The sequence below is a fragment of the Pleurodeles waltl genome, chromosome 3_1 (genome assembly GCF_031143425.1).
Source record: "Pleurodeles waltl isolate 20211129_DDA chromosome 3_1, aPleWal1.hap1.20221129, whole genome shotgun sequence".
NCBI lineage: Eukaryota > Metazoa > Chordata > Amphibia > Caudata > Salamandridae > Pleurodeles > Pleurodeles waltl.
In genome coordinates this window covers 1772824221-1772841006 of record NC_090440.1, presented here as the reverse complement: position 1 = coordinate 1772841006, position 16786 = coordinate 1772824221, and the positions used below count along the sequence as shown (strand labels likewise).

Here is a 16786-nt window from a genome sequence, read left to right as displayed (position 1 = left end):
TGGAATTGTACCAACAATGCCAGGATGGCATAGAGGGGGCAATTCCATGATCATAGACATGTTACATGGCCATATTCGGAGTTACCATGGTGAAGCTACATATAGGTAGTGACCTATATGTAGTGCACGCGTGTAATGGTGTCCCCGCACTCACAAAGTTCAGGGAATTGGCTCTGAACAATGTGGGGGCACCTTGGCTAGTGCCAGGGTGCCCTCACACTAAGTAACTTTGCACCTAACCTTTACCAGGTAAAGGTTAGACATATAGGTGACTTATAAGTTACTTAAGTGCAGTGTAAAATGGCTGTGAAATAACGTGGACGTTATTTCACTCAGGCTGCAGTGGCAGGCCTGTGTAAGAATTGTCAGAGCTCCCTATGGGTGGCAAAAGAAATGCTGCAGCCCATAGGGATCTCCTGGAACCCCAATACCCTGGGTACCTCAGTACCATATACTAGGGAATTATAAGGGTGTTCCAGTAAGCCAATGTGAATTGGTAAAATTGGTCACTAGCCTGTTAGTGACAATTTAAAAGTAATGAGAGAGCATAACCACTGAGGTTCTGGTTAGCAGAGCCTCAGTGAGACAGTTAGGCACCACACAGGGAACATATACATGCACACCTATGAGCACTGGGGTCCTGTGTGACAGGGTCCCAGTGACACATACATATAGGCCACAACCTTATGAGCACTGGGGTCCTGACTAGCAGGATCCCAGTGACACATAACAAACATACTGAAAACATAGTGTTTTCACTATGAGCACTGAGGCCTGGCTATCAGGATCCCAGTGAGACAGTGAAAACAGTGACAAACACCCTGACATACACTCACAAACAGGCCAAAAGTGGGGGTAACAAGGCTAGAAAGAGGCTACCTTCTCACACTCATTTTGAGTCTGGCGGTAACTTAACTGCCAGACTGCAGATGGCGGTCGGACTGCCGCATTGCATATTAATACCCTGGCGGTCAGGCCGCCAGGGAACTGCCAGCTCTGCTATGATCGGAAATCCTCCAGAGAGCGCTCCTAATCCTCCAGGCAGCGCTGCAAGCACCACCAAGAAAATGCTGGCAGAGAACATGTGCGGGGGCCCTGCACCGCCCATGCATTTGGCATGGGCAGTGCAGCCCCGCCCAGCCAGCACCATCGCAATACAGACAGTGAAGATTGTGAGGGTGCTGGTGCACTCTGCGCTCTACAGCATTGCCGCTGGCTCAAGCTGGAGACAATACTGTAGGCTGTTTCCCGCTAGGCCAGTGGGCGGAAACTCAGGTTTCCATCCACTGACCTAGCGGGGAAACTCCTAATGGGCTGGCGAGGAGGTAGCTTGTATAGCGGCAACCTTCCCCGTCGGAAGTTCGGTGGACGGTGTAGACCGTCTGCCATACTCATAATGAGCCCCTAAGTATCATAAAGACATTCCTTTCTTCCACACTGTTTGAACACACATTGTGCAACAGCTAGAACGTTCTGTGTGCTTCAGTGTGAATACCTTGTATCTTTGTTGCCTATATGAATCAACATACAAGCTAAAAACACGGAACATCAAATAAAAAGAATCTACTAAAACATTAGGAAGTAAACAACCAAACATAAACGTGTTTGCAAAATGAAACAACTTTATGTTTATATTTTCGAAGTGACATTATGGACCTTAGTGGAAGAAAGTTAACATGGAGAGTCAGCTGAAAAGTCTGGGTGGAAATGCAAGGAAGAGTTAATAGTTCCTTGCAGAAACAGTGGCCATCAAACACAATAACGTTCCATTCCTCAGAAATATTTTACCCCTCTGCCAAGCTGGGCTACACTGAAGTAAGTGAAAAAATGTTGGGTGGAATGCTTGAATTAATCTCAGCTGCTGGTAATTATTCTGGGCTGTATGCCAGTCCATTACTACTTTGTTTAATTCAGTGCAACACCCTATGTGTGACTGGAATGCCATGGGTCCCATGATTACTGTGCCGCTGGAACTAATGTGCACCCGATGAAGAGCCCTAACTTGGATGAATCTGATCTTGGGTTGCTTGTCTTCTGGTTGAGAGAGGACCTGGCATGGCGTTTTGAGCTGGACTGTTGCTATTGGAGCAGGACCAGGGCTCATGTGCATATGGCTAGGTATAATCTGAGGCAACATAGTGGGCAGAAAACAATGGTCTGGGATGGGGCCGAGAAATAAACAGTTGCTGAGATGAATTATAGCATTCCACACATCACTTTTTTATTTACAGTGCAATGCCATAAGTGTGATGGGTTTGCCCAGAGTAGAGTTCCCGTTCTCACTATGTCGCTAGAACCAAGCTGCACCCAACCGAAGAGCCCCAATGAGGGTGAAACTGGTCTTTTGGTTGCTTGTGTTCCAATTTAGAAAGGACCTGGCTTGGCAGTTCGGGCTGGACTATTCCTATTGGAGCAGAACCAAGACTAATTTGCATTTTTACTGGGTTTAATCTGAGGTCGCATATTGGGACCAAAAACAATGGCCTGGATGTGGCCCCCAAGTAATTATCAATCAGTTTTTTGTTTATTTCAGGGCAAGTTAGGTTGAGCATATTAAGTCACACTGGTACAATAGCCAAACACAGTAGATGCACCCTGGTTTGTCAGAAAAATATATTTCCTTTTGAAAAAGCGAAAATATTTGTGAGCCACAATTGAAGAAGATGGGTGAACCTCATTCAAATTTATATAACCCCCATCTCGCAGCTACAAGCCAAGTCAAACAAATGCAACAGCTCTGGCTCAGTTTTGCAGGTCTCATGCAACCCAAACTGTAACAAAAACTGAGAAGTAGACATTGTTTTATGTATTCTAAATAAAATTGAAGCTATCTGGTTATCCTTTGTAAAGCTTTTAAAAACAAATAATATTAGAAGAAGAATATCACTTTGGTGAAAAAAATATTTCCAACCTCAAGGGCTGCTTTGTTATATTCAGGTGGTTATCTGTACATTACACGAGAACACCAGTATTAACTTAAGCACTATGTGATGCATAAACTGCTAGAGAGACCCTTTGTCATATTGACATATTGGTAGTCTGCTCTCTCTAACTAACAAATCATTTCAGCTGCAAACTGCATAACAATTTTTAGTAAAATTAAAGTGGGGCAAACAAACCAAATGTGTTACTTCTGTTTTTTTATTTGCATTTTCAAATTTTACGAATAATTTGAAAACTCATAAAGGGAAATAATGAGTGATCTTGCAGGATCTGTCGTAACAATTAAGTAACAATATTCACTGTAGATCAGTAATTCAGTAACCATGGATTACTATATACTGGGTTAGAAGTTACACTTGGAGGGTAAAACAATAATAGGGAAAATAGGATAGAATAGCAGCTGCCAAAGGTGATGCATGGAAAGTTTGTTGTTACATTTGGACACCATGCTGTTAAACTACAGTCAAGTGGATAGGTTATATGCAACTCAATAGCCCTTCTCCCACATCAACCTAAGTCCCGGACTATCTGCTGAGTTCCATGTTAATGATAAGGCTCATATTTTAGGAGTCATCTAGGTTAGCTGAGATTCATCAAGGCCATCAAGATATCTCCTCAAGCGTCCCCAAATGTCACAGGGCTTACTGTGGTCAAGATATGTCCTCAAGGGTCCCCAAATTTCACAGGGCTTGCTGTGGGAAAAATGACTTTGTAACCAAATGTGTTCCACATATGTTTAAGGGGTGGTATTTTTACCTATAAACATTTTTTATAAGCTGTTTTTTATTCTGGTAAATGTTAATACTTTTCTTAGGATTCATAACTAATAGAGTATTTCTATTTATTACTGTACTAAATTGTATTTTGTATTTATTAATCAGTGCTTTGATTCATTGATGTGATACATTTATATGTATCTATTACACACTGGCGTTTGCCAGAGTTCCCATAGGAAGACCATTTTTTATATTTGCTAATACATTTTCGGTGCAGTTTAAATTATCTTCACAAAACTTTCTAAAAAGCATTCATCTACATTGCCTCCTTCCTGGGACGTTTAGGGATGAAGGTGGAGAAGGGAGAAGTGAGTAAAAGGGAGAGGGGTCTAAAACACTTTTTTCCCATGTAATTTCCATAAGAAAAATCAGATAGCAGGCAAAAACAGCTGAGCATAATTACACCAAGCTAGAACTTTATCCAAAATTGTGCTTTTTGTGATTAAATTAAATTTTTGAGAAAATCAAGGTTCAAAATGTGTAGCAATATTGATGGTCATTACCTCAAGAACCCTGCAGGACGCTGATTAAAAAGAATGAGTCATTCCCTCAAGTATCCTGCAGGGCGCTAATTAAAAAAAAATTGGAACTACATGGTTGCAAGTGTTTAAAAAAAAAAAAAATTCCTCCCATCTATCAGCTCTCTCTTGCAGTCCCAGCGAGAGCGACTGATCTGATTTGTTGGACGCACCATGCAAGAAAACGTTGAGAGGGCCATTACAGTCCATGGGGCACAGTCCCCTGCTGTGAAAATGTAAAGAAATTAAGATAGTTCTGGGCAGGGGAGGGATACCCATGTCCCCTGGCCCATGGAGGACAGACCCAGAGGGACCCTGCAGAGCTCAGAATAACATTTTAAAAAAAAAGATTTTTGGTCTCATCACAATCCCATGGGACTCTTGCAATATCCAGTTTGTGTCCCCCCTGTGTGCTCTCCTGGGACTCCGCTGGAGTCCCTCAAAATTCCTGCAGGACAAAAAATTTTTATTAAATTGAGAGGATTTAGGGACAGTTGTGAGATATACATAAGGTACGTAGTACGATCTTATCCTAAGTTAAAAAAAAAACAACCTTAAAAATTCAGTAATCAGGGTGTGGGACCTTTTGTAAATCATATTCATCTCTGATATTGACTTTTGACATTAATGGTATCCTGATTTAAATAGTCACCTTTGTGCTGGATATTTATGTCTACGAGGATTCAGGCTGAACTAGTCTTGAAATGCCATGAGTGTGAGATCCTCCTGCTCCCTTTCTATTATTTACAGCATCAAATTGACTACACACGAGGAAAGGAAAATACACCACTAGATGGAGGAAGTAGGAGAGTGTAGAAGTGGTGTTAAAAATGTACTGTTGCTCAAAGAATGTCCATCTGTAACAGAAGCCATACCTGTTCACTGTATGTGCAAAACAGCTAAAGTCAATTGACATAGAAAAGACTTCATGATTTACCTTTTGTTTATTCATGATTATTTTAAATGTTTTGTAAGAATAAGAGCAACATTTGTGATGACAAATATATAGATATAATTGAAAACCTTTTTTTTTTTTTTTTTTTTAATCAGGCACATATTCTACTTGATTGTGGAGATGACAATATCTGTAAACCTAAGCTAGAGGTTGCGGTAGAAAGGTGAGTGAACACTTTGCAAGTCCATTATTGGGTTATTTACGTAAATTGCGTTGTTGTTTTCTTTCACCATTATGTACATCCTGTGTAATGTTTACGTGTATATTTCTTTACAAGTGAATTAATTGTATATTATACATCATGTGTAAAGGCACAGCCTAGCAGACAAATAGGATTAAATATTTGTCAAGTTGGTAGTTGATCGAGAGACATATTCACCAAGACCAGACATGAAGCACATATTTACATTATTCAAGTTTTCATCCAAGATTATTGAGGACTAATGTTACTTATCTCTATGTTTTATGCTTACAAAGAAATGTATACTAAGAAATTTCATAATGGAAAGCAAACCTTAAGATATGAGTGAAACTGTTCAACACAGACTATATTAATTCTTTGATTATGCAAATATGAAAGTAGCTTGGTTCATTACACAGAACATAGTATTGTGAGCTACAGTAAAGAAAGCAAAGGAGAATAGACGATGTGACCATAAAACCTTGTTACAGTTTAGCAGCTGCCAAATATTGTGACCATTTTGCTCCATAAAAAAAGGTTTCAACTCCTATTTTGGTCTCTTTGCTGCTATTTTCAGTGTCATGCATTTGTTTCCTTTAGGCCAGTATTAGAGGGGCAATGGCCTAACATAATGTGTTAAATGTGTGCCCTGGTGTAGGAAGCTGGCCTGGTGTGTGGTAGACACCTATGGTATTGTCACCCTATTCTAGGACAAGGTATCCCCTATTAGTGAAGTGTAGGCAGTGTCTAGGAAGCCAGGGCTCTCTAGAGGTAGCTGTGGATGAGCAGCCAAGACGTATCTAGGAGACATGCAAAGCTTAAACAACACCACTATAGTCACACACAGCACTATAACACATGAAAGAACCACACTGTGTTACAAAAATAAAGGTACTTTATTATGGTAACACAACACTAGAATACTTATAGGTGGTCCCCCCCAATGGGAGGTAAGTACACACTAATAATACACAGAACAGTAATCAGTAAGGAGCATAAAAAAAATTGGTAAAAGTATTAGAAAATAGTGAGGGCCCTACGGGAGGGCGAAACCATATACTAAATAAGTAGAATGCGAGATACAGTCCCCCATCCAAAGATGTGGAATAATTAGAGAGGAGCTGGAGGAACTAGGAGCCCCAAGAGGTGAGTACCAGAGTGATCCCCAACGACCAGAAGAGCAGAAGTAAGTACCTGGTTTTTCCCAAAACTAACAGGAGGACTTAGGAAAAGGATTGTTCAAGACCCAGACCACACTGGAAGAACCCAAAGGTGGATTCTGGCAGAAGAGGGACCTGCAAAGGAACAGGAGCGAGTCCAGTTCGTGATGGAGTGTCCGGTCATGGCAGGAGCCACAACCCACCCTTCTGTGGATGGAGGACCAGTTTGATGGGGGACAAAGACCAGCTGTGCAGTGCAGTAGATGAAGAGGAGTATCTGAAGCAATGCATATGGTGTCCCACATCAGCTGTCTGGTTGCAGTGGGTCAGTGGTGCCGGAGAAGCACCAACAAGCTTTGGCAAATGCAAAAGAAGAAAAAGATGAGTTGCAAGTCTGAAGAGGACCAGCAAGGCCCAGGGGACTCGACCCATGGAGGGGAGTCCGAGGTGGCCTTCAGCAGTCGGGAGTGTCACCAGAAGCAGCCGCAACCCCCACAGGCAACCCACTGGCAGCAGGCACAGCACGTCGCAGTGAGGCCCTGTCAGCACACCTGAAGAGGAGTCCCACATTGCTGGAGCAGCAGAGAGGTGACTGTGCTTGGCAGACAGAAGTGCTGGGGGCTGAAACTACACATTACACGGAGCCTTAAGATCCCTTTGAGCAGGAGCAAACAAGCCTTGTTAGCTGCAAGAGTCGCGGTGCACAGGGATACTGTCCAGCAAGGACAGGCAAGGGCTTACCGTCTCCCAAGTTGGACAGCGGACAGAGAGGACCAATGGGACCACTCCAGACCACCACCTGTGATGCAGGATCCATGCAGATCCAGTGCAGAGCAGATCCACGCAGCCGGTTGTCATTGCAGTTGGTGCCTGCAGATGCAGGGGAGTGACTCCTTCACTCCAAGGAAAATTCCTTCTTACTTCTTGGTGCAGGCTGACGTCTCACTGACCTCAGAGGATGCACAGCTGGGGAAATGTTGCAGTTGCTGGAAGGAGCCGGAGAAACAATGTTGCAAAGTGTAGTCGTCACTGAAGTTGCAGATTGTTGGTTCCTGAAGAGTCCAGTTGCGGTTCTAGTTGCCAGAAGATTAAGTGAATGATGTAGAGGAGTCCTGATAGAACTTCGCATGTCGAGTCTGAGGACTCACCCAAGAGTGAGACCCTAAATAGCCCTAAAAGGGTGTTTGGTCACCTGCAAGGTGACTACCTATGAGGAGGGGGCTGTGACGTCACCCACCTGACCTGGCCACTCAGATGCTCCCAGGGGCCTGTGCACATCTTGAATTCAAGGTGGCAGAATCAAGTGGCCACTTGAAGGAGCTCTGGGCAAAACCACTAGGCTGGTGATGGACAGGGAAGTGATCACTCCCCATTCCTTTTTCCAGTTTCACACCAGAGCAGGGACCAAGGGTCCCTGGACTGGTGCAAGCTGGTTTATGCAAGGAGGCCACCAAATGTACCCTTCAAAGCAAACCGGTGGCTTGGGGAAGCTACCCCTTCCAAGCCTTGTAACACCTATTTCCAAGGGAGGGGGTGTTACCTTCCTCTCCCACAGGCAATCCTTTGTTCTGCCTGAGCCAGTCAAGCAGCAGGAGAGCAGAAACCTGTCTGAGGGGTGGCAGCAGCGTCGGCTGCCCGGAAAACCCTAAAAGACTGGTAGGAGCAATGCTGGGAGTCTCCTACGGAGCCCCCAGAGTGCATGGAATCATACAGCCAATACTGGCAACAGTATTAGGGTATGATTCCAACATGTTTGATACCAAACATGCCCAGGTTCGGAGTTACCATTATGTAGGTGGACACAGGTGGACCTGTGTCCAGTACATGGGTAAAAGGTCTTCCCCGCACTTACGAAGTCCAGTGCAGTGAAGCTGGAGTTTGTACGGGCACCTCTGCTCAGTGCCCTCAAACACAGGGACCTGCACCCTGGCCTCTGGGCTCAGAGGGCTTACCATTAGGGTGACTTATAGTCACCTGGTGCAGTGACCTGTTATGAAATGGTGCATGCACCTTTTCACGCAGGCTGCAATGGCAGGCCTGCAGACACATTTTGCATGGGCTCCCATGGGTGGCACAATACATGCTGCAGCCCATGGGGAACCCTGATGCCCCAATGCCCTGGGGACCTGAGTACTATACACTAGGGACTTACATGGTGGCACCAATATGCCAATTACGGGGTGTGCAAAGTCCAAGGCAACCACATTTAGAGGGAGATAGCACAATCACTGGGGTCCTGGTTAGCAGGATCCCAATGAAAACAGTCTAAGCATACTGACAGCAGGCAAAAAGTAGGGGTAACTATGCCAAAAAGAGGGTACATTCCTACACCTGGTATAACTAATCACAGTATAAATGGAGTGCTGATTATATGGTGTTCTTTATAAGCCTGTTCTACTGCTCCCCGTGGGATTTCCCTTAAGATCAAGTGTTTTCACTTCTGCTCTGGAATGTCCCTGTACACTGATGCATTTACACCCATTCATACTTGTGTCACATGGTTGGAGTCTGCTTCTGAAACCTGTGCCAGGTAAATAATGATCGCTCACTAGGCCTGACTTTAAGGAGAGTTTATCTGGGGCATCACATGAATCTTTCTTAGACCTAGAATACTTGAGACTTGAAAGGCAGCAACCATTCAGAATGGTAGAGAATATTGTACAAATTCCACCATTGGCCCCATTGATTTACACCTGTCATATGTGACAAACCCTCTTCCTTGGAGTGTGTCCTTTGGAGAGGCAGAAACAAGGGAACTGTCTCGCTGACGATCTTGCCCACCGATAGGTGCTAGACATTTTCCTGAAATATGTTGTGACTGATCTCTTCATTTCCTGTAGATACTTTTATTGGATGTGTCCCCTTTCTGTTTTGCATGAGTTTGGGTCGGGGGTGCTGAGGTCCTTGTCCCTTCCCTCCTACCTTGCTCACAGGACTTCCTCTTACTTGGTGTTGGAAAGTGTTGCGTTTAGTCTGAGTGTTGATCCATAGTGTTTTGCTGGCAGAGTTTCCCCAGTAAACAAATATATTTTTATCTTGCCACGTTTGTGTTCTTTGTAATTTTCCTACTAGTTAGGAAGAATGGGGACTCGAAGTACCCACAAGTATTATTTAGTCATCACAGGCTCCTTCCTTCAGAACTATCTTCCAGCCTGGCAAACCTTTGACTGAGTATTCTCTGTCTTCTTTCTTGGTTGAGAGGTTGACCATTTTCATATAAATGTAATATTTTTAACCAATTTGAGCTGTGTTCCACTTTCACAGATTCTATTGCCTCTTCCATAAAAGATTAATAACAAAATCTACAGGACTATTTACTAAAGTAATTTGAACCTATGAGTACTTTGCATGTGTAGTTTACTCTTAAACTTTGTAATAACTTTACTACTTTTGGCTGTGCACAAAATCCGTGCATAAAGTTACTTAAAAGTGTAGACTTACACATCTGTAGTCTGGAAAGGGAGATGGAGCAAAACATAGGAGTGCAAATTACTACTGTCAAAAAAGAAAGCAGCAACACACTTACCAACCATGGATAGTGCAACACTCCCACAGAAAATCATGGAAGCCGGGACTTAAAATAAAACCCCATCGAAAAACATGTTAAAATAAAGTAAATTATTTAAAATAGTCAAAAATTTACATAATTATAATTTAATGTTAAAAATATACCTAAATTAAATATATTTTGTATTTAGTTATTAAATATTGTAACAATTTTTTTTTTATTAAAAAACAATGTAAGATTATTTTAAATAAATTCTATGCATCATTTTCAATAATTAGTAATACATAGAAATATATGTTTTTAGCCTTTGTGGGTATTCATCTTTTAATTTAAACTTTGAAAAAATGATTTTAATTTACTAAATTTAATTTCATTAAGGACCAAGGGTCCGATTATGACTTTGGTGGTCAGATCACTAGACCACCGTGTTGTCGATCTCAAAAGACTGCTGCTCCGGTGGTCCCCAGACCACCGTATTGGGATACAAACAGGCAGGACCACTGTCAACCAAGCAAAAAAGGCAGACCAGCAATTGTGCTGCCTGTATTTAGGCAGTCCGACATCTAGTGCCGTCTGCGCTGTGTCCAATCACTAAGCCTATTACAAACATACTGACACCGTGGCGGTCTCCACCCAGCGGTTAGCCAATGGCGGTCAACCTCCACGATACGTGTCCAGCAAAGTAACAGACAAGTGCACATTGGATGAATTAAAAAAACAACACAGCTGACACACATTGCCCCATTGGTCACACTTGGATCACACTACAGAACACACCCCTTCACAGTCCACAATGCTTTGCATTTCCACAGGGAGCCAAAAAACCACGACCACCATTTAAAAAAAAATCTTAGATTAGGCACCCCTTGTTTCCACCATCCCATAGAACACCCTGCACATGCTTTTGTCCATTCACTCCCTATTGCACTTCCCCTGTTAAGTAAGTCCCTGTTACCCACTTTTTTGCCCACCATGTAACAATCAAAAATCCCCATTTTTGAGAAGATGAGTTGAGTTACGATGGATGAAATCATAAGAGTAGAGCTACAATTGTGTAGAGTCCAAGTCCAGCACACTCTTCTCAGTAGGAAAATGGAAATGTGGGACAGGATAGACGACAAAGTGAATGCTGTACGAACCACCCTGCGCACAAAGGGGGACATTAGAAAGAGGTGGAACAACCTCAGGGCAAGGTCCATTCTGTGGTCTCCAGGCAGGAGCTGTAGGCCAAGAAGACTGGCGGTGGCCCTCCCAATACCCCGTTAAGACTCTTTCCCTAGGAGGAGAAGGTCTTGGCCATCCTGTATCCAGAGGGCAAACAGGAGTACCTGGGGAAGTGGAGTCTGGTAAGTTACATCACAAAAACGGACACTAACCTGCTGTGTCATGCATGCGCACAGCTAAGCCTTTGCTACTGTCATGTACATGGACCTCACCAACATTCAATAGCCAGAATATCTGCATTTTCACTCTGTCAATGTGTATTATTGGACCAAACATCGCAGCTACCCAGGCCCATCACATGCCATATATCCACATGGTTCCTGTAAGTCTTACAATACCAAAACCACATTCCGGGATTCATGGTATGCCCCAAAATGTAAATGTATGCTTGAAGCTAAATGCAACCTGCAGATAGATATGTAATACCCAACATCTGTCAAGTGTTAGGGAGTAGAGGGAGTGACCTGACTGGAACTCCCAGGAGGCCATGTTTCTGTACCTCCAAACACCAGCCCAGTGTTTACTTGCCTAAATACACCTGTTTGTGTCCTGCCAAATGCCCTTCACTAACTTGAGAGTATACCATTTGTCAAGTGTTGGAAAGTAGAGGGAGTGACCTGACTGCAAAGCCCAATAGGCCCTGCTCCTCTAACTCCAACTACCAGACAAGTGGTCAGTTGCCCCACTACATCTAAATACATCTGTTAGTGAACGCCCACATTAAGTTTACTCACCTGGGAGGAAAACATTTGTATAGTGTAGTAGAGGGAGTGACCTGACTGCAGCTCCCATAAGGCACTGTTTACTAACTCCAAACACCAGTCTAGTGTGCACTTTGCCTAATACACCTGTTTGTAATCTCTCTAATGTGCTTCACTCACCTGGGAGGATACTATTTGCATAGTGTCTGTGTAGTAGAGAGAGTGACCTCACTTCAACACCCAGGAGACAATGTTTTGTTTCTCTAGCTCCAGCTACTAGCCCAATGTGCACTTACCCCAATACATCTGTTGGTGAACTCCCACATGAAGTGTACTCACCCAGGAGGATAACATTTGTATAGTGTATGTAGTAGAGGGAATGACCTGACTGCAACTCCCAGGAGGCACTGTATCACTGACTCCAAAGACCAGCCCAGTGTGCACTTGGCCCAGTACACCTGTTTATAATCTCTCTAGTGCTCTTCGCCCACCTGGGAGGATACCATGTGTATAGTGTGTGTAGTAGAGAGAGTGACCTAACTTCAACTCACAGGAGGGGGAGTGTGCTCACCTGGGAGGGTAACATTTGTATAGTTTGTGTAGTAGAGAATGACTTGACTTCAACTCCCAGGAGGCACGGTTTCTCTAACTCCAACTACCAGCCCAGTGTGCACTTGGCCCAATACATCTGTTAGTGAACTCCCACATGAAGTGTACTCACCTGGTAGGATACCATTTGTATAGTGTGTGAAGTAAAGGGAGTGACCTGACTGCAACTCCCAGGAGGCACTGTTTCAAAAACTCCAAAGACCAGCCCAGTGAGTGCTTGGTCCAGTACACCTGTTTGTAATCTCTCTAGTGCTCTTCAATCACCTGACAGGATACCATGTGCATAGTGTGTGTAGTAGAGAGAGTGACCTGACTTCTACTCACAGGAGGCACTGTTTCTGTAACTCCAAACACCAACCCAGTGTGAACCTGGCCCAGTACATCTGTTAATGAACTCCCACATTAAGTGTACTCTGGGAGGATAACATTTGTATAGTGTGTGTAGTAGAGGGAGTGACCTGACTGCAGCTTCTAGGAGGCCTTGCATCTGCAATTCCAAACACCATCCCAGTGTGCACTGGTCCGAATACCCTTGTTTGGTAACTCTCAATTGAAGTTTACTCACATAGAAGTGAGCAAGATACAGATCATACTCAACTCAGATATGTGTCTGTCTACCTAGCTCCATCTTGGCATGCTAACCCAAGATGAAACTATTGAGGACAGGAATGACACCTTACCCAATGTGTACAATAAGTATTCCAAAGCCTTCAAGCTGCATCACTAGATTGGTATTGGCTTTTAACACATTGACACAGCACTGTGCACATGATGACTCCGATCACATATACAACACAGTCCTGAGGTTGCCTGCGTTCCACTCAACTAGGCCTCCAAATGGTCTAAGCCATATGTTGCCTCTCCAATGTGTTGGCTTCACTGGTGGTAAGATGTCATTTTCAGTCTATTTTCTCAAGTGCAACTAATGTGCACATCTCATATGCTGCTTGAGTCAAATGCTTCACACATGTCATATCAAATACTCCACTAACATGATAACTTTGCACAATTGGATTACCTACAAGTTAGCTATGTCCAAGGTATCTACTTACTGTAACACAAACCTTTCGAGTAAGATGTCCCAATTCAACCAAAAACAATATATGTTCTTCACCACCAGGTTGAGCTGCCACTGGGCACATTGAGGCCACAAAACAGTCTACCACTACCCCGTGGATGAAGTCCTCATTGATGACAACATTCCTGGACTTGTGGATGTGGAGGAAGGTCCTGGCCCATCTAGGCAACCTGATCGTACAACAACAGTGAGTCTCACTGTGGCCACAACACCACCTCCCAGCCCCATTTCTCCTACATCACATGCAACCATATGCCCCCCCCAACCTATACACCCAGCACAGTTTTCACCATCTTGTGTCCCCAATCTTGGATCTTGAGGTGCAACTCAGCACTTCACACACTGAGGGTCCAGGGCCCAGTTGGAGAGGAGACCCTGTGTCAAGGGCACAGTTTTGTGGGGGCAGGGTGTGGGAGGGATGCTGTGGGCCAGCGGATTGAGGCCTCTGGGGCTGTTGCCAGCCAGAACATCATCAGTCATGTCTTTGGGGTCTATCAGAAGTCCCAAGGCGTGATGGGCCAGGTGTTGACCGAACTCCGGGAAATCAAGCAGCTACAGAGGGACATGCATAAGGATATGTGTCAACAAATGGAGGCCTAACAGGGGTGCTGAGGAACATTCACCCAACCCTGAGCAGGGCTTTTCAAAACCAATCTTCCCCTTTCTTTGGCTTACCAACATCAGGCCCATGTACATCGGTGCTAGCCACAGGAAGGGAGGTGTTGCCAGAGGAACAATCAGACAGACACCCCTGCCTGTGAAGCAACTGATCCCCGCAAGCAGGGACGTCCAGCAAAGATTTCACAGTTGCAGATTTCAAGGCAACCACCACTACCAGCAATAATCCTCTTCCTTAAGGTCCTCCTTTGTGTGTGCCACACTCACTCTGTAGACTGATCCTAAACCACCTTCCGTTTCCAATGGGAGGACTACTCTGGACTTTGGACTTCCAGTGATGTGGAATCTACTCCAATGATTTCATCTTCCATGACTGACCCCTTCACTTCACTTGTAATCACAAGGTACTTGTTCAAGATGGGATAAGTTGCATGTACACAGTGTCCAGCTCAGAATTACAACCATCCCACACAAACACATAAGTACAAGTGTCAGGTCAAAGAAGAACTTTTATTACATTGTCCAGCACATAGGTTGTCAAGATGTCTGAAATATTACAAATCATAAATGATTGAATTGTACTGAGTATATGAACATATTTACAGGTACAGACCTATAGACCATGGAAAGATGGGATTTTCCAGGCATTGCCCTGTAGAATAGGCAAACATTGGAGTGGTTGATGTCATCAGCTTGAGCCTTGTCACATACCACATCAAAGTTATCCAACATCAAATATTCCAAGATTCAGACAGACGGCAGTACAACAGTTTCTGATCACAGTGTCATTATAATGCAGTGCTTGTGCATCTGGTGGTATTTCACATATATATGTGAGTGTTTTGGCACAGGCAGTGTGGCCTACAATGATGAAACATCTACAGCTACATACAAGTCGTACAAAAAGAGTGTTTCGCTAATGTGAAGGGGAACTGACGTGGTCGACGCCTAGGACTATATATTTTCTTACCACATGATGCCTCAGGCCCACCACAGGACACAAAACAAGTCCACTGGACAGTTACAACAAATGTACATCCAAACAACGCAAGCTGTTTTGGCACAGGTCTCCTACACCCAAACTCTGTGACCTACTTTACCTGGAACAATCCATGTCCACTTCGTATGTCAGAATAGCATCACATACCTGCCAATGTCACAACTCTGAAATACCTACATGAAGATGTCAGGGTGAAGGTACGTGTACAAAGAACAAAACAAGTACTATAGACATGAAACCATACACCTGGCACAAGTCACATAGCAGGCATCTGGAAAATAAAGTACATTGCATTGTACAAACAAAGCAATATCATCAAGATGGGGATGTGTCAAAAGCTCTCATCAGTCAGCCTTTGGCTGATTTGTGCAGAGTATCCGCTCTAGCTGCTTCAAAAATCTCAACTCCACAGATTCTCACAACTACAGTACATTGTACAGTCACAGTTATGACATCAGTTGACATACACTCATGAGAATGTGGATGAGATCTTGTCGCAAATCAGCTCCTTCCTCATCACCACTGTCATCTTCATTTGGCATTTCAGGATTCTCACCCAGTGGCATTGCAGGTGCCCCCTCCTCTGAGATGTATGGGATATTCCCCTGCAAGGCGATGTTGTGGAGCATGCAGCATGCCACAGTGATCTGACACACTTTCATGGGTGAGTAGAGAATTAGAGTAGAGTTCTGTCCAGAAAGCGAAATCTGGCCTTCAGGAGCCCAAAGGCTGCTCTACTGTCCACTGTGTTCTTTCAAGGGCCTCATTGGATTCCTCAGCAGCGTGAATAACCAAGGACGGTTTGGATATGCTGAGTCTTCTGTTAACGAATGGGACATAAGTGCAACAATGGGTCACTGACTTCATGATTGTAGCACCTGATATTGCTCACACACAATCAGGACAGACATGACTTACCAACCAGCCAGGCCCACTCTGGTTGACATTGTGACAACAGCTGGGGTATGGTGCTGTTCCACATTATAAAGTAATCTTTGGCTGATCCAAGGAAGAGGCACAGACGTTTGAGATGTAGCGATCCGCCAAACAGACAACTTGCATGTTGAAGGAATGGAAGTTTTTTCTGTTTAAATAGACTTGTTCAGTGTCCTGCAGTGGCACCAAGGTAACATGTGTGCCATCAATGACTCCCACCAAGTGAGAGGCAGCAGAACTATAAGAAGTCAGCCTTCACATTGGCTAAATCCTCACGTCAGGGGAAGCTGATATAGCTGTCAATGTGTTTCAACATTGCTGAGGAAGTCACTTATGTCCCAACCTAAGTTCAGTCTCGTGTTACCACCAGATAGGGCCAGTGTATGCTGGAAGGACCCTGTGGCCAGGAGTGCAATACTGCCTTGACTTGAACAATGGGTGGTATGCAGTATGGATTACTGTTAGCTGGCATCAGATCTGGCTCCAACTGATGGCACAAATTCACTATTGTTTGCCTATTCAGAGAGTAGAGCTGGATAATGTGGCGTTTCTCCATGGCCTGAAGGTCTGGCAATGGAG

The 16786-nt window shown here is 44.1% G+C and overlaps 1 protein-coding gene across 1 annotated transcript in view; it reads left to right on the top strand.

Moving 5' to 3' along the window:
* Positions 1-16786, top strand: part of ITGAV (integrin subunit alpha V) — a 447435-nt gene that overhangs the window by 293633 nt on the left and 137016 nt on the right. Inside the window, exon 19 of the mRNA XM_069225776.1 lies at positions 5288-5355. Within this exon, the coding sequence (XP_069081877.1) occupies positions 5288-5355 (68 nt within the window). The remainder of the gene's footprint in view (positions 1-5287; positions 5356-16786) is intronic.